This window comes from Cyprinus carpio, unplaced genomic scaffold (genome assembly GCF_018340385.1).
Source record: "Cyprinus carpio isolate SPL01 unplaced genomic scaffold, ASM1834038v1 S000006657, whole genome shotgun sequence".
Classification (NCBI taxonomy): Eukaryota; Metazoa; Chordata; class Actinopteri; order Cypriniformes; family Cyprinidae; genus Cyprinus; species Cyprinus carpio.
Genome location: NW_024879281.1, coordinates 446,807 through 471,591, shown reverse-complemented (window position 1 = coordinate 471,591; position 24,785 = coordinate 446,807). Strand labels below are relative to the sequence as shown.

At 36.8% G+C, this 24,785-nt stretch overlaps 1 protein-coding gene across 1 annotated transcript; it reads left to right on the top strand.

Annotated features, from left to right (window-relative positions):
• The first annotated feature begins 21,933 nt into the window (after positions 1-21,933).
• LOC109097853 (protein phosphatase 1 regulatory subunit 3C-B-like) lies at positions 21,934-24,165 on the top strand. The gene is made up of 3 exons (XM_019111471.2): positions 21,934-22,108; positions 22,397-22,463; positions 22,861-24,165. Exons 2-3 carry the CDS (start codon positions 22,450-22,452, stop codon positions 23,840-23,842), a joined length of 996 nt encoding a protein of 331 aa, XP_018967016.1. The 5' UTR covers positions 21,934-22,108; positions 22,397-22,449; the 3' UTR covers positions 23,843-24,165.
• Positions 24,166-24,785: the final 620 nt, after the last annotated feature.

Below are 24,785 nucleotides of genomic sequence, written 5' to 3'. Positions count from 1 at the left end.
CCAAGCTTGAAATGATGGTAACTAACTAAAGACAATTACTGTAACTGTCTTTACATTTATTTTGAAAGATGAGCTCGCGCGATTATGTGAAAGGGGCATTTACATCGCCGAAAAAAAATCACAGTGTGTCACCCGGTGCCTTGCAGTGTTTTTCGTAAACCAAATCGCAGGAGCACTGTGGCGTCAGAAACTTGGCCCTAATAAGGCAGACTGCACTTGTCAGAAGGAGGGAGAGGCGGTGCATAAAGAGGACCTCCAATAGATGTACACGTATTTGAAAAATAATGTTTTTTTTGAACATTAAAAGCATGTCAACATATTCTTTTACACCAAATACACCAACAACAATGCATCTTTAAAAAAGCATCATTATGGACCCCTTTAATGTGCTTATAAATCTTGTACTTGACTAACAAACACACTATTCACATAAAGCATAAGTCACATAGTCCAGTATAATTGTATACGTTTTATTTAATTTTAATTTTTTATTTATTATTATTTATTATTTTCACTTTGGTTGGGTATCCTTTATCTCACACAATAGGACACTTAGGCCTGTTTCACCAGACAGGGTTTTAGGTTAAGCCAGGGGAATTAGGTCATAGTTTTTCCATTAGGACCATTTAAGTATCTTTTGATAAGCGTCGCCTTGAAATAACATTACTCGTTCATCTTGAGAACAAAACAATGGCAACTGACATATTTTTACGATCAGTCATTGCAAGTTTCTTTCAGTTAAAACATCCCACACATGCATTTTATTTTCTGGGACTATGGGCTTAGCCTTGTCTGCCCTGTGAAAAACCATGGGGGAAAGTGTTGCCACTGGTGGTTCCTTCAAAAAAACACTATAACCCTATAAAAACACAATATGGGCTCATTTAAAAGAAATAAGGAATTGCCTTTTGTGGAGCAAGAGTCTCTTTCTCCCCCTTTCTACACACACACACAGACACCACACACACACAAAAAAAAAATAAGAAATTAAATAAAGACCATAAAAAAGACACCCACATGCATGTAGCAAATCAGAAAATGCAGAGAATGGATAAGGAATTTCTGTTAAACCGAGTTATTTAAAGGTCACAAAAAGTCCTGCTTTGTATTTTTGCCGGTGTGAGTTGGTGTGCTGTTGGATTACTCATGTGTGTCAGGCGTCTTAATGCGGGAAAATAAAATATCCGCTCCCGTGAGGAAAGCAGAGAAGTGAAGCTTATTTGGTTTAGTCTGAAGAGGAAGAGGCTCAGCTTTCAATCATCCCTTTGAATTATAATGAAATGGTGGATTTTCCAATCGCCAAGAACTACTAAACGAGGGCAATCACTGAAGTGATCGTGATCAAAGTAATAAATTTCAACCAGAAGACGAGCCCTTCTTTCGTTCTCCCTCACCCCACATTTTCACCCAGCCAAAACATTCATGTAATGCATTTTCAGTACGTGACTTAAATGGATGCTCCTTCCGTTTTGGTCCCAAATCTTATCTGTATGCATAAAAGACCACAGTGTCCCCGTGCGCGTAGTAATGTAAAGAATCCTGCATTCATGGATACTCTCCCAGCAGTTTAGTGATTCAGAAGCAGCTCCTGTGGGAACGGGTTAGCCTACAGCTTGCTATGCAAAAGGCCGCTGCATCAGCAGGCGGTAGGATACCCTTCATTTAAAAGCACAAAGGATCTTTTTATATGGACATACAATTTAGTGTAATCCTGGTTTGTACAGGTTCCGGTGCTCCTGTTGCCATTTAGTGCAATTTAACCTCTATGTTTCACATGTGCATTCAATGTGGTGCCTGTTTTTTTGTTTTCATAAAACAATCTGAGATGGATGTTTTCATTCATTGTAATAGCTAAAGCAAGCAATTCTATTTCAATTGCGCATACTTAGAGATTTGAACATGTCCCTAACTCTAAGTATAAACTTTAATATTGTAACTTGACACATGGAAGATATTGCAGACAATATGGATGATGCAAGCCCCTATAGCATATTGGGTAGTGAGTTTTGGTCCCATTTAAAGGATAAATTTTTTACCCAAATATTAAAAGCACTTAAAACCTGTTACTTTTTTTCACCTGGAACATAGAATAATATAATTTGAAGGACGTTGTTAGAGTGTTCCACCATGTAATGAATATAAATGGTTCAATGTTGTTTACATTTTCTACTGAAAATATTTCAGCGATGCTTTTCTCTCACGTGGCCCCATATGTGTTTATTATTATAACCTTTAGTTTACCAGGAAAAGAAGCACATTGTGATAAAAATTATTTTTTACAAGAACGTCCTGCCCAAGATTGACAGCAACATATTTAAATTGGGTTTAAGATTCTGGACTTTGAAACTAGTGCCATGTATTTGTAAGACATGTTTAATTTCCATCAAGTAGAATTTGTAGCTTAATTAATCTCTTTGGCTCACGGCTCCCTTCCTCACACCCTGACACTTCCTCCTCCAACCAAACACAAAATGTTCTTATTTGTTGAAATCAGTTTTATCTTCCCAGTGGAGGGAAAATGAGGCATTTCACATACGCATACAGTCAAGAAAGAGAAAAGGGGACATGTTATATGCAGGGCGTGTCAATTTATGTGTTAATTTAGTTAATGGAACAGAACTCAGGGTTATCAGTTGTGTTTTTTTTATCTTAAAGTGTCATACAAAAAATGATGCTCATTGTGTGAGGAGCTTAAAAAAAGTAACTGTTTAAATAAACAGTAAAACATATTAAAAAAAAGCAGTATTTTGATTTTTAAAGCCACTTTTTGTCTATTCACTTGTCTCCCATAATAATGTAATGTGTTAAATTTGAGGCTTTTCGCTGCAAATATTGATATATAAATGTAATTCATTTCACTAAAATTGAGTATACTGCTAAGTGTTATATTGTCATGAGCAATGGGGGGGGGGGGCTTGTTGAGTCTTAAAGTGTTTTGTGAAGTGTGAGTGTGAATGTGTCTCTCTTCTCACCGGCACAAAAACAGCCACATGAATCAGAGAAACCAGCAGCATGGATGAGAAGGGAAACTAGGAAAAGGGAGATTTGCCCCATGGAGCCGTGGAAGAGAATTTGTAAACATCAGTGCTTCTCTCGAATGTTGTCCCTTTGGCACTTTCCTCCTCTCTCCATCAGTGCAAAGGGGAGAGCCCCAGGCCCCCCAGTAGTATTTAAACCCTGTCATCCCACAATGGAGACCTATGAGAAAGAAAGAGGTGAGAAGCAAAAGGTCCACTAAAAAAAGAAAAAAGGAATCAAGAGGTTCAAGCAGAATAGTAATCAGTGTTAATCTCAATAACAAATTACTGACAGAAATGTCTGGTGTCGTTTCTGTTTTTTTGGTTTGGTTTGGTTTTTATATTCTGTCAAGGATAAAGAAGACAAAGCATAGTTAATTAGCTCACTCACACATACAGTACAAGTCATCCTATACATCTATGTATTAAGTTAATCAGCTATATCCACAAATGCTTCATAACATAACAAAAATGCTTCAGAATGTATCAAACATATAAAAGATGCATCAACATAAAAATGTTTGGATATAACAAATGTTTTTCATGAGGCAGCGAATCAGCACATTACGGATAATTTCTGAAGAATTGTGTGACTGAACTGAAGACTGAAGTAATGATGCAAAAAGGAAAATGTAACTTTACCATCACAGGAATCAACTACATTTTACAATATATTAAAATAGGAAACTTATTTAAATAATACTGAAACATTTAAATAATATAACAATGCTTAACAATATTAAATGTTATTTTAGGAATCAAATGTACTGAGCAAAATACTTTTTTCAAAAACATTTAATAAATCTTACCAACCCCAAACTTTTAAACTGTAGTGTGTGTATAAATTTTTAAGTATAGTTAAAATTAATGGCATATAATTGAATTATGATATAAATAATAAAATATTAATATTTCATTAAAAGACAAAAACTATATCTAAAACAGTATAAACAAGAAGGTAATTCTATAGATTTACACTGATGGTGACTCTATAAAAGCTAAAAATGCCCTAACCTTCAACGTTACCTTTTTTGGCACTTTAATTTCCCCACTTGGAGACCCTCTCACAAAACTTGTTTGGTTGGTGTACAGAATTAGCAGAATGTGTCCTATACGTGATCTGGTCGTGTGTGTGTGTGTGTGTGTGTGTGTGGTGTGTGGTGGTTGGTGTTGTGTGTGTGTGTGTGTGTGTGGTGTGTGTGTGTGTGTGTGTGTTGTGTGTGTGGTGGTGTGTGTGTGTGTGGTGTGTGTGTGTGTGTGTGGTGTGTGTATGGAGCAGAACTGAGGTCATTTCTGTCCTAGTTGGCATTGTTAACCATATTTTCAATTACACTTTTATCATTCATTTATTCTTCTCCACACACTGTCATTTACACAGAGAATCCAATGGAGGTCTCAGCTAAAAACTTGAAGACTAAATGAAAATGTTCTTTGCATTTTTCTTATTTGATTTTTACCCTGAAAACACATTATATGAAATGTTTCCCCAGCCCTGGGGGCCAAATTTGATGCTACTTGATGGTAGAGCACGTTTTCTGACAAGTGAATTAAAATATCAAAGCTCTAATCATGAGTGCTGCGTGTGCGTTATTGTCGCCTGTTGTTTTTTGTACTTATTAGAGAGTGTATTCAAATATCTAATGGCTTGTCAAACGTGGAAAGCAATTTTCATTTACTTTATCTAAATATTATGCAGAATCATTGTACGGGATGTAACCCTCTGAAGTGGGGAAATAGACCAATTCTCAAGGCTCATTTGAGGAGAGGAAGGCAAGCCCTTGGCTGGTTCGGTTTTAAATCACTATGCTCTATCTGTCATTGGACACATTTCATTAAGCAGACCAGCTGGGGGCAAACGGCATGCGATGCATCCGCTGATCCGTCACACAAATACATTTGCTCTCTCCTCGTCTCCGCTCACTCGCGCTCGCTCCTATTTTTCCCCTCCCCACTGACAGAGTGGTGAGTGATCGGTGTCGATCCGTCTGATGAGATGACTGACTGCTAGGACATATTTATTTCCCTCTCACCCTCCTACTTGCACCCTGCACCTTCCTCGTCTCTGTTTATTTGTCCATCAGACTCATATGTTGCCATTTGAGAGCCTAAGTCAAGCAAAAACACTGTCTTTTTATTATTATTAACATTGTTTTCTAAGGCAAAAACATCACAATTCTTACACTTGGCTTAGGGGATTTGAAAAAAAAAACATATAAACCTTATGATGCATAATATGATACTATTACTTTTCAAAGTGATGGGATAATACTATTTTAATCTGCAAGACAATACAGATTCCCATAGTCCAGCATTTACCAATTTGATGTCATGAAGGGTGGCTGTGATTTTAGCCACAATCAAATAACCTGCACTATAAAAGTGGAAAAATACCTTTCGAAAAGGTAACTGCAATCCAGTTGTGCTACAGTATTTTTCAGTAGTTTATCTATGAACATTTTGTCTGACTGGTTTATTTTGTCTTTGCCATGTCTTGCTGTTTATTTTTATCTTGCTCTGTTTAAGACATTGTGTCAAGTTCAAAGACAGTTCAACTGTGAACAGCGTGTCTCAAGCCCCCTGCGTTCTGTTCCATTCCACTGCGCTCCGTCTAACTGTTTTTCAAATGCAAGAGAGTGTCCTGTGTAATTGGCCCTTTAAATAGATCTAAAAGCCATGGCTAAATACCAAACACATTACAGCTCATGTCACATAGAAAGTACTCGTTTGTTTGTTTTTTGTTTATTGTTGGTGTTTTATTGTGGAGAGTATATCAGGTGTGCGACATTCAGAATTTAATTAAGAATGCCTTTAAGTTTACCAGTTCCTGAATTTGAATTGAGGTATAGAAAACAGGATGCAGAATTGCAGTTCAAATTTGAATGTATGGAAATAGAATAAAACTAAATCTGTTAGAATTAAACAAAAAAGAGAGGTAATGTAACATTAACACTACAAAATGTAATGTTTGTCCAAATAAATCTTGATAAGGTGACTTAACAAAGCCTTTTTAATAAGCCTTGAATTTCAGGGTTTATAAGCCTTTAGATAGATAGATAGATAGATAGATAGATAGATAGATAGATAGATAGATAGATAGATAGATAGATAGATAGATAGATAGATAGATAGATAGATAGATAGATAGATAGATAGATAGATCAAATCCTCATACACACCTGGGCGAATTTGTTTGCAACTGGTAGCATCGGTAAACGGTGCACAGGTATCTCAACGGAATATCTATTTCCAAGTCTGATATATAACAAGGGTTAGTGTTTGTGTCTTTAGAGGTGTCAAATATCCCTCTGCGGGCGAATGGGAAATAGTATTCTGCACCTTGTGCTCCCATGGGAGCAAATACAGAACGAGGCCTCCCATTTAAAAAAGAATAAGCAATGATTTCCCTCAAGGAACCACCTCCTGTGCTCTTCCTTATGGAGAATGCTATGCTAGGAGACATATGGGAGGGGGAATATAAACAGAGGAGAGAGAACATATGAGCCACTAGCTCACTAGAAGTGAATTCTGTCAGAAGGAGGGAAAGGGGAAATGGGAGAGGAGAGGTGAGGTGAGATGAGGAGAAAATTAAATTGCAAGTAAATCCCTCGTCGGACTGGCATGTAACAGGGCAAAGGAAGAGGAAGGATGGGTGGGACAAAAAAGTAGGGGGGGCGGAGGGACGGATAGAAAGAGGAGGGGTGTGATCGAGAGATGGTGGCGAGTCTGTTCCCTGAGCCAGCTGCGGAGTTAATCTGTTTAGGGGCCTGGAGATCAGGGGAATTGCATAGAGGTGAGTCTGGGTCAGGGAAAGGATTCTACAGCAGTCCTGCAGGTCCCTGGCATGCTCTGGTCCGACATCGACACTCTTGCAAATTGATGCCACACTGCCCGGACTCCAATCCGATCCTAAGACCTGGCAAACAGAGGTCTGTGTGTGTGCACTGACCCTCTTTAGCGGAGTATAATCCAAAAGGCTCAGTGGGTCGGCTCCTCGACAGCACCAGATGTGAGCCTGAAACCCGGCTGATACTCAACAGCCCACTAAACACTCACGTGTTAACTGACTCTTAGAGGACATCTAATCAAATGGCAACATCTATGTTAATTCTGCCGGTAGAGTATCTGTCAAAATAAGCTAGCTGCATTAGTGAGTCAGTGTTCTGTGAAGTCCAAGTACACAGGCTGTATTGATGCATTAAAGGGATAGTTCACCCCAAAAATTTATATTCTGGCAACCTCGTTTATCGGGCCCTCACCCTTACTGTATGTCTTTCCAAATCCATATGACTTTTTCTTTCTTTTGACTTTCTTCGGCGAAACACAAAATATATATTTTTTTTTTTTTGACACAATAAGAGCCAATGTGGTTCACAAAAAAAAGTTTTTGATCCTTATTGACTTTTGATGTAGGGACAAAAAACACAGATAGATTTTTCATTCCACAGAAGAAAAAAGGAACGACACGTTTCACTCAGCAGTTGTTCAGTGGGTAGCACTGTCACCTTGCAGCAAGAAAGACCCCTGTTTAGGTCCCAGCTGACCCAGAATGCCTTTCTGTGTCAAGTTTGCGTGTTGCTATGGGATTTCTCTTTCAGGTGCTCTGGTTTTTCCCCCACCATCTAAATACAAAGCATATGGCCTGAGACACTAGAGCAGGCTTCCAATATCCCAGAGGGCCCCAAAACATAGGACAAATGGTTTGGAGGATAGACTGATGGATATATGTTTAATATGCCAGACTACAGAAGTAAAATGGGTTACGAATAGCATTTCACATTGACTTTAGGAAAGCTCAGCCCTTCCTGTGCTGCAGGGTTACGTTAAAATTTACAGTCTGAAATGTATTTATCATTGAACAGACAATTTTGGCTGCAGAGGATGTCTGCTTAACATAAGAACTGAGGATGAAGCAATCACTTGGGGCAATTGAGAAAACATCTAAGGCCAGTAGTGCTTAACGGACATATGACTCTATGCATGAAAAAAAATAGCCTTGCTGATTTGCAAAATCTCTCTCTTCTCTGCTTTGCTGTTTACCCCCCAGGTGCCACATCATTCCCAATCTGGTTGTCTTAGTCTAGAGTAAACCCTATTAAAGGCATTCAGTCCCAGAGGGAATGCAGAGCTCCCTGTGCACTAACACACAAACTCAAATACAGACACAGCCAGACAGCAGGCTAAATTTCCCAAACACCTCTGCTCGCCAGCCGGGCTGCAGCAACACAGCATTCTATTCAGTTGTTTTGACACACTGTCAACATACTGTTAGTCCCCCTGTGAAACTTTGACAGTAAATATTGCGTGGGTAGCACAGAGGTCCCGAAACCCATTCCCTATAATTAACATGTGCTTTGTCTTGGTTAGCAACTGTGGTTCACAAAGAGTAGATTGTATTAAAGGAACCGGTTAACACATATCACATATAAACTGCACAGAACTGCAAGGAGTGATGAAAGAATTATTCAGTAGGTGTGGTATCATACTGATAAAATCTGCCGAAAACAGAAGCAATAATAAATGATTACACAGGGGATTACACATTGGAGGTCTTTATTCTCATTGGGTTAAAGCAGGGTGCCATAATGGATAATAGGTTAGAACAATTCCCAGGGCCATGATCAGAGAGTGGGCCTTGTTGGGGCCCCCCGAAATATGATTTTGAAAGGGGGCTGAGGTAATAAAGAACCACAGCGGTTCAACTGGGCTAAAGGGATAGCTCACCCAAAAATAAAAAAAATTCTGTCATCATTTACTTACCTTTGTGTCACAATTTTATTATTATTTTTGTCATCATTTACTTACCGTTATTATATATATCGTTTTTGAAGAACCATTTTTTAATCCATGCATTGAAAGTCAAGGGACTCCAATGTTGTTTTTTTAAACCTTTTTTCAAAAACCTGGGACACATCTGCTTTCATTGTATAAAAAGAGCAGCATGAACATTTGGTGAAACCTCTTCAGTTGCACTCCACGGAAGAAAGTCAGTCATACTGTACAAGCATATGTACACAAAGATTTGTAGATTTTATTTGATGTTTACATTTCCCAAGAAAACCCTGGAGCCGAGTTCTTTCAGACATAAGAAGGAGGAGCTAACAATTTCAGGCTCTTTCAGTCTTTTTCTCAAAGAAAATGGCTTGTGTGGATTGGAAAGAAAACTCATCTCGGCTCACCAACAGCCCTATGGTGGAAGGTTAGGTCTCAGGCAAAGCAATCCCAAAGACTGCTTTTGGCTCATCATCTCGAAACACAATCCTCAAATAAGCAAGGTTCCACCGCCATTGCAGTTCATCTCAGCAATGACTAAAGTCATCATGATGGGGGCAAGGGGGAAGAAAAAAAAAACATTTATGAATCCAGTTACTCAAAGAATACTTTCTTTCAAGAGGTGAAGGGTTGCAAAAGTGGCTTGTGGCAGAATCAAAGTGGACGATATTCATTCCAAGAGCCAATTGCAATTTCAAGTCAATAGATCTGCACCAAAGACTGCTGTTTGCTAGGGTGAGCAATCATTTGGCATGCTTGTCCTGTGACTGATAGCTATAAATTATCGTCTTCAGCCTTTGGATTGTCAGTGCATTTATCATACATAATGTCCACACCTAATTAGCCTGGGCTGCTATGCAGCAAAATAAGTCATAGCAAATTTATCTACAACCATTGAAAATATACAGTTTGGTTTAAAAACGTTACATAAAATTGCAAAACAGGGAAAAGTACATAATTGAAAAGGTTCACAAGGTACCTGGACTTTCTTTGTGTCTTGAATGGCTGATAGCTCACAAAAGAGCTCTCTTACAGGAATAACAGCAAGTAGAGCACTTTCTTTCCTTCTCTTAATTCTATACTTTGACTCGCCTTTGAAGTCGGAGTGTTTCGATGTACTTTGACGCATGATCAGGTGCTGCCTGTAACCTCTGTGATTGCCTGGCTACAGTCGTGATTGGCATGTTAAGGACAACATGCCTCCTGTTGTTAGCTACATAGATCAGGTCTGGTTAACTTTGACAGGTTGCCAATTTTCAATATAAGTCTTAGGACTTATTTAATTAGCTGCCAGACAAACCAGTTTCAGACTGAGCAGTAATCCATTTTTTTTCTTGGTTGTTAAAGTCTAAGGGGTTTTGTTGCTGTTGCTGCTGCTGTATGTATTATATGTGCAAGTTTACAAATAACCAAACTAAAACGATATGAAACAAAGGCATTTATGAATGGCACTCAGAACCCCTTAAAGAAGCTTTTTTAGGTTCATGTCACTCTAAATTTGTTCTAAAAATTATTGTGATTGGTTTCAAATGTTTTGTGATCTGCCAGCAGGCCACACATTTTAAAGACATCGCATGCACTCCTGATATAAAATCTAAAATCTGGCATCTTGAGTGTTGCCGAATTTGAAGACAGTATCGCTTATGTCCAGCTCAGTGAAAAAATAAATCCAAGATTGCGGAAATGTTGATTATAAATACCTTTTGGCGTGACTTGACCAAACATGCATATTGTTCATACAATACTGAAAAGTATTGATAATTTATGGATATTTTACCCCAAATATGTATGTGCTATTTATATTTATACTAATAAAAGTTTAATTTTGCGTCACATTTAGAAGCTCCTGGCAACATGCAACAAGGGATAATATTAACTTCATGAGCAGTTGTCATATATTCATATCATACTCCATATCATATGTCATATTTCTTTATTTACAAGCAAACCATTTTCTTTGAAAAACTTACAGGTCCTCTGGCATGGACTCTGTTTTGGTCTTTAGCAAGAGCCCCTTGTGAAGCTCCTTTAGGAGACTCTTAATAGAGCAACAGCTGTGCTGTAGCAGTTTCTCATTTAGATCACTTAGGGCCTGTTTCCTCTCTTGGCCCTTGAGTACCGCACAGCATAGCTGTTCTCTCACTGTCTCCTGCCCCCTGACCTGATTGCCAAACTTTTGTAAATAGTAGGAAGCAGATAATATTCTTCTTCATTTGTCACATTCCTGCAGTAACGAGGACACCATCTAATACAATCCCAGATAAGGGCTGGTCAGGCCTATCTAATGTGAGTAATTCAGTTCTACTGTAGCTACTCTACTGGTTCATATGTTTTGTTTTGTGAAATGGTACACATCTAAAGGGCCAAGCCCATTTGTAGGCCCCAGAAAACATACAAGGGGCCACAAGATGACTTAAAAGAAGCAAAAAATAAATAAATAAATAAATAAATAAATAAATAAATAAATCTACCTTAATTCAACTGGGAAATGGGGCTCTTTCAGACCATTTAAATCATTTTCACAGCAACATAAAGGTCTGTGCAAAAGGTCACTGTGTTTATTATTAATATTTTTAGATAATTAAATTTTGTATAGTGCTTTTTTTTCATTTTTTCATTTCTATTTAGTTTTATTATGTGATTTTTTTTCTTTCATTCCCTTCTTTTTTGGAACCCTTTATTGCAATCCTGCATTTTTCTTTATTTCTTTTTTTTCTCTGTCTTTCTTTTTATTTTTTATTATTTATTTATGGATTAACCAAATCCAAAAAGTGTACACTAAGCCTTTTCCTTCTTTTCAATATAAAGTCTCATAAAAGCTGTCACTAGGGCACTAGGCTACTATATTTATCCCTAAAGTGTGCACATTAGTATCTTAAATGTATGTATTAGTACTTCAGTGGTACATCTTAGTATCTAAATGTTGCAATGTAGTACCTTTTGAAAGGGTACCACTTCAGTGACAGCTTTTATACCTTTTTTCTGAGAGTGTAGGTACTTACAGTAATCTGTATTGGAAACTATACATTAATTTATAGTAATGTATAGATTAAATTACTAAATGAAATCTAAAAACTGCATTACATGATAAAACATGAAATGTTTAAAATATTTCAAATAAATGGCAGAATTGCAGACATAATAACATGGTCTAGTTATGTTTTTGTAGGGGGCTTGGGCCCCCAAAAGAATTATTTTATTTTTTTATTATCATTATTATTTTTTTTTTTTTTATCTTGGCAATGATGTATTTTTAAAATGATGTGAGGCTACATGTCTGGTCCCTTTAAAAAACATCAGGGGAAAAAAAATTAAACACCACTTACCGACAGTGCACAAAGGATGTCATTACAGAAGCCTCTTTCAAGTATTGTTGAAAGCCATTTTAAGGGATTGCGCACTCAGTGAAAATGAATTGTGTCCTAGAGCCGTGGATAACTTGTTCTGAGCAGCTCCCTGTGCTATACTGTGCCTCCACTCTCACTTCTGCAGCTGTCTGTCTTCCCATGAGAAAAGTCTTCTCACCTGCTAGAAGTCAGAAGTGAAGGAGGAATGAATGTTAACGTGAATGTTAGCAGTGTAAAGTAGAACCAACCAAGTGAGCAACGACTATATTGTTTGTTAAAATAAATTAATCAATCAACACTTTATTATGATTTTATTTAAATTATCATTTATGTTAAATTGGTTTATTGAAAAACTAGACTAGCTAGTACAATAAACGCTTACTCATTAATTTGTTTGTTTGTTTGTTTGTTTGTTTTTTGTTTTGAATAGAATTTGTGTGTGTGGGGGGGGGGGGGTACAGGTTTTTCTATACTGGTGGAGACTTAAATCTGAATACACAAAAACTCGTGGGGACCTAAGTTGAGCTCCCCATGGGTACAGAAGCTTATAAATCATACAGAATTAGTTTTTTTTTTTTTTTTTTTTGAGATTGTAAAAATTCAGAAAGTTTTCTGTGAGGGGTAGGTTTAGGTGTAGGGTTGGTGTAGGGCGATAGAAAATACAGTTTGTTAAGTATAAAAACCATTAAGCCTATGGGGAGTCCCTACAAGGATATATACAACTAAATGCTGTTTTATATTAGAACTTAATTTAAATGTGACCTCTGTATTTATCTTTGACTTGAAATCAAGTGATAATGTATTGTAATTTACTGCATGGGAGTAGCGTGATTGGAACATATCTGACCTTGAGAGACTCTTAACCCCATATTGTTCATACCCATATTACTGTTTAAGAAGTCTTGCTTTTTAGCAAATTGTTGCTAATGAGTCACTGAAATGAGATGCTAATCTAATGTGTTTAAAGGAACATGACCAGCACAGATGAACAGAACACATTTTAATGCCAACATGAAGGAAAGACAAAAGCGCTTAGACAGAATGATTGAAGTCTTTTTACAGAAAGAATAAAAATCCAAGTCACAACCAATTTCTTCTGCACACTCCTCTGCACTCAGCCTTTTCAGCCTCAATATGAGTGCGGGAGATTCACGGCCCCTACTGAGGTTCACCTGGACCTTTAGTCAGAAACTCTCAGCCGCGGTTTCATTCACAGCCCTTGAACACAACCCTCAGTTAGCACTCAATGACAGTAACTCAACAGACACAAGGGAAGTGCCTATAGAAAGAGCTTTCACTCTTTCCTCAAGTAAATGGAAAGAACTTCTGTTGCTTCTTGACTTTTCCTTCGCTTCCGTTTTAACCTCGAGTCCATTGAGTGTCTCAGAATCCATTGTAAACACCAGACTCACAGCAGAAGCTGCCCAATGTGCACAAATCCAAATATCATACATCTGCCAAAGTCCGATTAGCACATTTCTCACTTCATCAGCAGCCAATATGTTCTTATGTAAATGAACTTATGTATATTATCAGTCCAATAATGTTATAATGAAAATTTGCAAGTAGAGGTTTGCACACGGGGAAGCAGCTGGAAAACAACCCCTGAATGGTTCCTATTGAATTTCAGTTCCCAATAAACACCCCTCTCATTTTTCAAGCAATTAAATGCTTCATCGTTTAAAACCAACAGAATGCAATTTCACTGATATCATTTAAAAATCAAGATGAAATTTCTGCTCCCTTCTTTTGAGATTCGTTTTGAGATAATCTCATTACCTGTTCATTTAAACCTTTGAAAAACTCTGTTTGAAAGCAAAAACTGAAAGATGTACCTCAGAGGATGAAGCAAAACCAGGCTCTGTTGAGTCTGGAAGATGCCAGGCAGTATAGCTGAAAAACAGTGGTCTTCACATGAGCGCTATTTGCTGAGGCGACTTACAGTACACTTATTACAAGGATCATTCCCTTCAGAGCAGCTTGAGGTTAAGTGCCCTGCTCGAGGGTTCAGTGATTCATAGATCAACACTTGCAGCATCTGAATCTGCAGCTCTTCTTTTAGATCATTAACCACTACGATTTGCTAATTTCTTTGACTTGTCACTTGTTGGCTTCCCTGTGCTGCTAATATTGCACAAAAGGAGACCAGTCGCGGTGATGTAAGATTTCCCTTCAAACAGAAGTGCTCAATCAGCTGCCAACGTTTACATAAAAAGAGAGTGCGCAAAATGAGCTGTGATTTCCCAGAGTGCTCCGCTAACATGGTAATGAAGGGCAAATTCCATACGACATTTATTTTTTCATGCTTGAAAGCACTGTGGTTTTCAAACTCAAAGAGCAAACAATGGAAGCATTTATCAGAGGGCCCTTCGACAAGGCCATACAGACATAATTGTTTTAAAGACATTTTTAAAACAGGAAGTTGGGGTGGGACTTATTGAAGGATGTTTTTTTTTTGTTTGTTTGTTTGTTTTTTAAATAGCCAGTAGATGGATCACAACAGTGAATCATATTTTGCTACTTGCAGTTATTAGTAAGAAAGGCGGTATTAGTGGGAGGGACATCATCATTGAAGTCATTTGATAGGACAAAAATGTGGACACGCCCACAAGTGCAGCATGACTAATCAATATTTTTTTTACTCTGTTTTCAGGAAGAGAAAGACATTTTAAATGCATAAATCTTAAAGTTAATTTGGTCAACATTTCAGTGCACTAGCAATAAACACAAAGATTAATTTAGCTGCTGTTGTAAATGTATTATTTCAGAATAAAAATGGCAGAATATATATACATATACATTGGAGTTGGGTGTATCAAATGTGGCATGAGTAGGAAATAACTGCTTGAAAAAAGCACACGTCTCATCTTAAGGAAACAATCAGTCTAGATGACACAGCACAGCTGTGACCAAGGGAGGCATGGGATTTTGTTTTAGCATTTCATCAGGTTCAAATGTACCATGGATGGCTCCAGAAATTTTTAATGCCAAATTAATTAGGTTAAAAAAAATCTGCTTTAAACAGCATCTTTTAAGACACTTTCAGTGTGTCAAGTTCATATGGTATGTGACTCACTTGGGAAAATGCCAGGCATCTGTTTGTAATGGCTTCTTATTTTAATCCAATATATTATGAAATCTGATTCCAAGCATAAACTGTTCAGCTGAGATACTAATCAGGATTAAATACAACATAAGCTAACCGCCATTGTGTTAAATAAGAAAACGGCTAGCTGTAGCTTCCAAGACAGTTAGCAATAATGTCACATTCTTCAGGTTCTATCACATAGCGCTTATAATATCACATCTGTGAACATCTAAATTCAGCTCATGATGTTTCTGCGAAACACATCTGTGCTGAACCACAAAGATTTGATCCACTTTTCACAGGGAGCTGCAATCAGTCAACTCATCCATCAGATCTATTCTCTAAAAAATAGATTGTGTAACAGTTTTCTTCTTGTGAGGCACTGTTTTGAATGCCCAGTTTTACAAGCCAGAAAAGAAGCGTAAGCAAGCATATTTAAGTGTTGATTAAGATCATGTAGTTTAAACGCAGTTGATATTGTGCTTCATGTACTGCACTGCAGGTTGAAATAGAGCCTGCACACTTAGACATTATCTGGTGCTTTGCTGCCATCATGTGGTTACACGTTGTTATTTGTTGGTTGTGAAAACATTTTTTTTTCGGTTCATGCATTGAAGGTGTTGATGCCCTTTTGTTTAGATTTCTTTCTCAAAGTATCTGAGGACCGAAAACCATAAGAACAAAGAGACAGTAAACTTAATGAAACTATCCCAAATCTGACCCAACGAGAATTTGCAAGTGAACTGACATCCACGTAACACTAGTTGTCGCTATGATGCAAACAATAATGTTTTTTTTTTTTTTTAAAAGAGTAGAGGTGCCCAATCCTGTTTCTAGAGATCAAACTACCTGCAAGCCTGATCCAACACACCTGTCTGTAATTATCAAGTGCTCCTGAAGATCTTTATTAGCTGGTTCAGTTGTATTTGATCAGGGCTAGAGCTAAACTTTGAAGGGAGATACCTGTAGTTTTCCATTTGTGATCCAAAATTAATAAATGTTCTTTCTCATGTAGCCATAAATCTGGTTTGGTGCACATGTGGCATGTATAACCGAAAAAAGCTGTTCTACGACTTCTGATTCATTGATTAGTTTAGCAAATTAATCATTTTTGGGCATAGCCCACATTAACTAAGTGGCCTGTATTTATTTCTGACGATCAATTTTGCAGAAATCAATCTTTGAAAAATCAAAGACATTTTGAGGGCACACAACACATTTTGTTGTGTGGCCTAAACTTTACAGATATTTAATTGAGACATTTTAAATTCACCACACTTAGATGGCAACTGCTGAAAATCTAGAAACTGTGTACTTTTCTCATATTTTCTAGTGCACTCAGACCCTGGTGAGTGATATTGTGTTGCTAATAAAAAAGAAAGAAAGAAAAAAAAAAGTTACATAATCTGACCTACACCGCCTTCCTAGACAACCTGTTCTACATAATCATCCACATTCCAGATTCAGGAGTGATAAACGAACAACTAGTTTTTCAGTTATATAAATTAAGCTGCATAACAAGTCTTGTTATAGGAAATACTGACATACCTCAGAAAAAGTTTATAAAAAGTAGTTTCAGAAGATGAAGTTTTTGCAGTGCAGGACATTATGACACAATACTAATGTGACACTAATATATCTGTTATTTCAGTGGCCCAACATGAACACAAGGGAAAGCATTAACCTTCCCATGTTCTTTCTCCAGTCTAACTGGGAGACTGAAACCGATCAAAGTGTGCACAAAGGTCCAGCATCTGCACAGATCAATGCAGAGATTAGTAGTGGAATTGGAGAGCAGAGATGGTGACATTTGCTTTGCCTGTGCTGCCTTTCCAATAAATGAGAATTCCCAGATAACAGTTTACCTGTTGAGGAGAATTGATCACCTGAGTTTGCTGAGGCAATCCTTATTGATTTTGTTCAATAAGTGTGCATGCAGTGGTTTTACAGACTAAGGTGATAGATTCAGTGAAGTCCACACAGCCAATTACCACTTCGATTTGATGTGTGTGTGTGTGTGTGTGTGTGTGTGTGTGTGTGTGTGTGTGTGTGTGTGTGTGTGTGTGTGTGTGTGTGTGTGTGTGTGTGTGTGTGTGTGTGTGTGTGCTATATGCAGGAAAGCATACAGATGCCGACCTGATATGAAATATTTTTTGTGAAATGTAGATTTACATCACTTGCTCACCAGTGGATCCTCTGCAGTGAATGGGTGCCGTCAGAAAGTCCAAACAGCTGATAAAAACGTCACAAACAAGACTCCAGTTCATCAGTAAAACATCTTGTGAGGTGAAAAGTCAAGTGATTATAAAAAAAGAGTCCATAATCCATAATGATGTTTCTTCCAGTGAAAAAGTCAACCCCCTGTTTTCCTCTCATATCAAAATCTACAGACATATTTGCTTATAAATATTTCAGACTGCTATCACTTGTAAATGCTGCTTGATCTATGCATAGACGTTTTTTGCTTCATAAGATATTAATTGATGTACTGGAGTGATGTGGATTAATTTTGGATTATTGTGATGTTTTATATCAGCTGTTTGGGCTCTCATTCTGACGGCACCCATTCACTGCAGAGGATCCATTTATGAGCAAGTCATGCAATGCTAAACTTCTTCAAATCTTTATAAGAGAAGTACATTTTTAGCAAATTTAAATTTTTGGGTTTACTATTCATTTAAACCACACTTAACAATGTATCAAGGTCATGGAGCACAAAATATTAAACCAAGTAGCATCCAGATCTTATGGCAACATAATGTCAGTTTGGAATTGAAAGTAATCTGCATTCCAAAAGGGTTACAAATTTTCATTTTTCTGTGTGTAAATTGAAATCATAAGGAGTGACTGAAACTTGTTGGATGAGACTTTGGAGCTCTTGGTTGCACAACCGTATACAAGATCCACATAAACTACTGCTTCACCTTATTGTGATACTATGAAACAAGAATGTACACACCCCTACTAAAGTTGCTGTTTTTGTTTTGTTGTGAAGGCTTGACTCAAGACAAGTTATACCAGCCATATCAATTGTGTGCATGTGAAAAACTTTCAAATATTTTAATTTAAAATCAATGGTATGCAGTTGTGCAAAACGTTTCTTGAAACAGTTGTCAGTTCTTTATTTTTACAGGACCAGTTTCACATAAGAAACCCCTTTGGAACTTTTAATACTAAAAAATAAACAATTACAGCCACAAAAGGACTTTACAGCATAATGCAAAGAAAATAATTATTAACTTGTTTGGGGGGAAATTTGTAAGAATGAAGCATGAATTATTTGTAGAATTTAGTTTTTATATGTGACAGTGCATCTTGTTTTTGTCCTCCATTACAGTAATGCCACTGTTCAAAAGGTTTTAAATAAAATTCAGCAAGGATGCCATTGATCAGAAGTGACAGAAAAAGTTTAAACTTTATATTCATCGAGAATTCATTATGTGACACTATGCTGCCGGAAGTAACACAGAGCCGAAGATAAGTGAAAGTCTTTATTAATCCAACACATGGGTAAATCCAACAAAGGAAACAGGACGAAGACACACGTACTGACTTGTAGACCCAACAAAAGTGAACTGAAAGGACTAGGGTTATATAGGCAGGATAATAGGGGAAACACAGGTGTATGGAATGATCAAATTAACGGGACAAGGAACACCTGGAATCAAATTAACAAACCACGGGTGACAGAAACTGGGTCATAGGGCAAAACATACAGAGACAGGTCCATAATCCTGACACATTGATATAAATGGCTGACATTTTATAAATTGCTGTTAGCACCCAGGGCATCAGAAATTCATGAAGGTTGGCATGTTTACTTGTTGGAGTACACTTGAAGGCAGAATTATGTAGGCTACAGCAAAAAATACTTTTCATTTTAACTGATGGACAGCAATAAATAGTCATGTCATGCAGCTTGACAAATGTTTTTAGTATAATTTGGATAAATTAAAATGAAATTAACATTTAATTATATTTAAGTGTTTTGGAGATCAAATATTCTTTACAAAATGGTATTTAAAAGTTTATTCACCCATATCAAACTATAATGATTTTTATTTTTATTTTATTTATTTTTTTTGCATCTTGTTTATAAATCATTATTCTGAACCATTTACACTTATTTAAATTTATGAGCATTCTTGTGTCATTCACATTGATATTAACAGTTGATCCCTGAGAAATTGCTGAAACCCTCAAAAAATCTGCATACAATGTCAGTTTTCTGATACCTTCTGGGAGTATTGTCTATGTGAACCACAGGCATTAATTGTTAAATTTAAATATAAAGTAAAGGAAGACAAAAAAATATACCTAAGGGTATGAAGCACAGGTTTCTTTTTTCTTTTCTTTTTTTCTTTTTGCTGTTTTGTTTGTTTGTTTTTTACCTCTTTAAAAATTGGCAAAATTTACCTCTTTTAAAAGTTGGCAAAACTTCTTTTTCGATTTAATCTTAAACCTCTTGAATGATCCTCACAAAATTTTGCATGTATCATCTATACACTAATGAAAACGTTAGTAAAAGAATTTGTTAGGTTAGTCAAACAGTTATGCACACTGAAGTTACAGTTCAAAAATTACAAAATAAATAAATGTAATTAAAAAAAAAATCTAAATCAGCTACATACAAAAACTTAATCTTTAATTTTCACTCAAAAACTAAAAAATGTTTTAAATGATTTTGTTCTTTGTTTAGATTATACATTTTAATAAGAATCAACCCCTCAGGCCCAGTTAAAGAAATATGTATTATCTTCTATATATGTATATAGTATGAAAGAATTCTTTAGCTACATTTAAAACAATGACTGCTCTTGACTTTTCAGATACAAGATAGGCATGTAGTTTAACAATCTGACACATTTCTTCAGCTGAATTGGGTGTGCTTGATAGTGCATTAGAGAGACTGTATAATATGTGTAGTGTTAGGGGTCCCAGACAGCAACCAAGCATGGGCCAAGCATGTTTTGTTGGCCCAGATCCAGCCCTCATTTGGTCCACATCTATTCCACACAGCCTGTTGCACACCCAATTCAGCTGAAGAAATGTGTCAGATTTCCTTTTCGATTTCACTGATAAAATGTCACAAGATGATTTCACCCAGTTCATGTATGCCGTAATAATATTTACAGTATGAAGTGACACCTACATTAATCATGTTTTTGTGGAACTTTTCACAAACTCTTCTGTTCTTATGTTGCTGTCTGGGGTAGTACAGAAACATGGTTGGAAATCACTTGTTGTAGAACCCTCTTCTGATCTGCAACTGTTTTCACTGAAGGGTTCTTGAATCAACACATTCTCCATGCCACTGTCACTGGGGGCTGGGGGCACGAATACATTTATAAAACTGAAAAGTGCTATAAAAATTTAAACTGAATTACAAATGTTTTTGTTGTTGTTGTTTAGATTTCTACACTTCCGTTCAAAAGTCTGGAGTAAGTCAGATTTTTCTTATGTTCACCAACCAAGGCTGCATTTATTTGATTAAAAAACAGGAATATTGTGAAATATTATTACGATTTAAATGTGATTACATTTTAAAATTGTTAGTTTTTTTTTCTTTGATGTCAAAGCTGAATTTTCAGCATTATTACTCCAGTCTTCAGTGTCACATGATTCTTCAGAAATCATTCTATTATGCTGATTTCATGCTCAAGAAACATTTATTATAAGGGGTCAAAGCAGCGAAGCCAGAGCCCTACTGTATTTGTACTGATTTTCTTATTATTATTATTCTGCCCTAAAAGTGTCTGGCCAGCCAAAACCGTAAGTCCTAGAAACACCAAATTTGGCAAGATGGTCCCAAATCTCCCCCACTACTCATCTGCACACACATAGCCAGTTTGGACCATAGGTGTTGCTATTATAAGCACTTTTACATTTTTGCTCTTACCACCACCATTTTTACTGCACCATTCTTACATTTTCAAACTCCCCCTAGACCATTTTGTCAATTCTAGAAATCTAGAGACTCTGATGACAAAAGGTTATGAAAATAATTGGATTCATCAAATGGTTTAGAAGATATAGTTTAATAAGTGCATGGAGCTCTCTCTCTGTTTGTTTGTTTGTTATTTGTGACTTTTTTGTCCTACACCTGAATCCACTTTTTGGTCTTTTGGATGTGCACACCTTTTTGGAAACTTACATTTGCTTATTGCCAAGAATACAACAGAAGAGCATTCTTGTATATATTATATTCTTATATTTCTTAATCGACATATGAGACTACAAGTGCGAAGAAAAAGAATAATGTATATAGCATACAGTATGTTAACAATACTGTTAATGTAAAATATTGTTATTATACAGTGCATTCAAAGAATACATATTATCATGGAGTTATTCTCAATTTTGTTCCAATTACTTGTTCCAAATGTTCACGATTTTCATAAAAACAAAGAAAATTCTCCTGTGATTCATGTTCACTGTTGGTCTTTTTAAGTAGTCGACTTAAACTAGAGTGTCATGGCTAATTGTTTTGTTCTGTTTTGTGTTGTGTTTTTATTCCCTCTTGTTACTCACTCATTGAAAAACGATCAGTCAAAACTAAGGATGAATTCATGTGATCGTAAAATTTGCAGTACTTTTTCGTTGAGATCAATAATGGGCTGATCATTCATAAAGGACACGCTGTTCCTCGACACTTGTGACGTCTGGAATAAGCCACGCCCCTTCGAGAGCGCTTTAAAATCCCTGAGAAACAGCGCTTCACTAAACAGCAACAGCACGCACTTGAGTGAAGGTCCGTCGACGGCAAACAGTGCTGGTTACTTCTCATAACTACTTTTGGCGTGCGTTATTTCTTTGACATTGACTGCACTTCTGCATTTAAAGTTCAAGGAAAATCTATTTCAGCGCATCTTTTTTTACTGACAGAGGTGAGTGAAGTACTTTGAATTATTCTGCATGTTTTAACATGCTTTTTTTGTAAGGTTTACGCTTTTTGTACAGCATTTTGGTTAACTAAAGTTGTTTTAAATGTGCTTAATAAATAAATTGAATGTTAAATATTAAACATTAACAATATTACTGCTAAGCATCTGTCATTTGCAAAGAGTTTGCTGACCTAACGCTGTTAAAGTGAATAGTTTTCAGTAAATCTATTCAGTCACATCTCTTAAGATGTTTTTGGGCATTTACTTAAACCTTTTTTCTTTCATTTGCAGATATTTCTCCATCAACAATCATCTTCAGCTGACGTTCATCTCTATAATCAAAAATGCGCAGCACAAAGTGAGTTCACTAGCTTTCTGCACAAAATAATGCATGTGATATTACAGAAAGTTAACTTATTGGTTTTAATAAAGTTACAATACAAGTTAAAATGTATTTTGGGATATTTGATTAGAAAACATTGTCACGTGGCTCCAGATTGTTTGAGACCACTAGTAAAAATGCTTTATTTAGCATTTTATCATTGAAATTTAAAGTTACTTTTTTTATTATTATAAATGTTATATTATTGCTTTGAGTGAAATTCAGAAATTAAATGGCATCCACTTGAAAATGTTTATTTTAAACAAAAAATTAGATTTTGAGTATATTTTTGGTGTGATCTGTATTTTGGACCCCATTGCATGCCTCTATATTTTCCAAATTGTCTAATAGCTTTTCCTTTGTGTTTTCACAGTGCATTTGGATTCAGCAGTTACTCTTTACCTGATCGGGTGATGCCGGTGGATCTGGCCATGCATGCGCAGATTAGCCCACCGGTGTATCTGCTCCTTGGCATGTCTGCTCTCAGGTGCTCTTCCCCCAACATATCTTCACCAGAGCTTCAACGAGCCAGGCTTTCACCCCCTTCACCTACATTTTCACGATCTTCATCCAGCTCTGCCAGCTCCCTGTCCTCATACTCTCCTAGCACCAGAATGCGACGCAAGAAAAAGCGAGTTGTGTTTGCTGATGCTAAAGGTCTCGCTCTCACATCCGTGCGCATCTTCACTGCTGACCCTTCGGAGTTAGAAACAGAAGATGCCCCGCAGCCCAAGGAGCATGTAAAGCCTAGAACACCCATGCAGAGCATGAGACAGCGACTTCAGCTTGGTTTTCCACAGCCTGTTGCAGACCATGCAAGATTGAAGGAAACCTTGGTGCAGTTGGAGAGCTGTAGCCTGAGCAAAAGGGTTTTGAGCGGGACCGTACGGGTCTGCAACATTAAATTCGACAAAACTGTCTTCATCCGCATAACTTTTGACTCATGGCGAAGCTATAAAGACATTCCATGCACTTACGTGAGGGAAACAAATGCAGCTTTAGAAACTGACATGTTTTCTTTTAATGTGTCGCTACCGTCCAATCTGGACCCGAAGGAGCTCCTGGAGTTTGTAGTGGTGTTCCGACCCGGCAGTAGCAACTTTCCTCTCGTAGACAACAACAAAGGTAAAAACTACCACATTCTTGTAGAAAACGTGGTACCTGAACCTCAGCTGGTGATGACGAGCAGGAGAACCTTCATTGTACCAAGCCCTCAGCATCTTTCTGTTTGGCCTGGGGTCAAAGGTCATGAAATGCATAGGAAGAGACACCTGGCATGCAAAGGCCCACACTACACGGACCATTTGATAAACAGGTCCTGGGGAAGAATGGCAAATGTTACTCCATTGTGTTAAGATGGGACACTGGTGCATTATACTTGAATGGACACAGAGCTTGCTGGTTTGCACATGCTGCTAAAGCAGTAAAATGTGAATGTTTACTATGATTTGTACATCTAAATATGTTTGAATTGGATTTAATTTGCACATTATGCATTACTTATACAGTGAAAATACGTATTATGGGAAACTGGCTCACTTTCCCTATCATCTGCCTTTTTTGTGTCTGAAAAGGTAAACTGACATGTTAAAGTGGTGTAAATGAATCCTCTGTATTTATGTATATATGATGTATTTATTTTGAGCTATTTTATTAAAAAAAAAAAAAAAAAAAAAAACTGCTTTCCGTGAACTTTTGCATGATTTATGAATTGTACACTGCAGGAACTGTGTCATTCTGTCAAGTGCTATTGAGCAACATTGTAGTATTAACAAGCCTTGGGTATAAAGTAGTACATGCCTGAGGCTTTTTCATGCCTGAACTGGTCTCATAACTTAATGTATCATATCAAGACACTCCTCAGGTCTTTTATCTAACTGAAGCCACACCTAGCAACCAGCAAAACAATAAGTGTGGAAGAATGTTCCAGATGTTCTCATGGAAAAGAACATTTCATGCCTACAGTTCTAAACCTTTTGAGAATGTCAGCAACACACAGTCCACCACAACATTGACTTTATTTCCCCAACATGACTGCTGAACGATCTAAGTTCTGTAATAATAAATTAAATTATATATATAAAGTATATGTGGAAAATAATTACAATTTACAATAACAGTTTTCTATAAATGTATTTTACAGTATGTTAGAAGCCATAACGATGTGTAAATAATTGTAACACTGATTCAGAGAGTGACTTGTGGGTCTTTTGACAAATTTAATGTAGTTTAATTAGCCATAAATAATATTGCGGGATAATTGGTGTTTCTGGAACAACATTTTAATGCATTCATTGC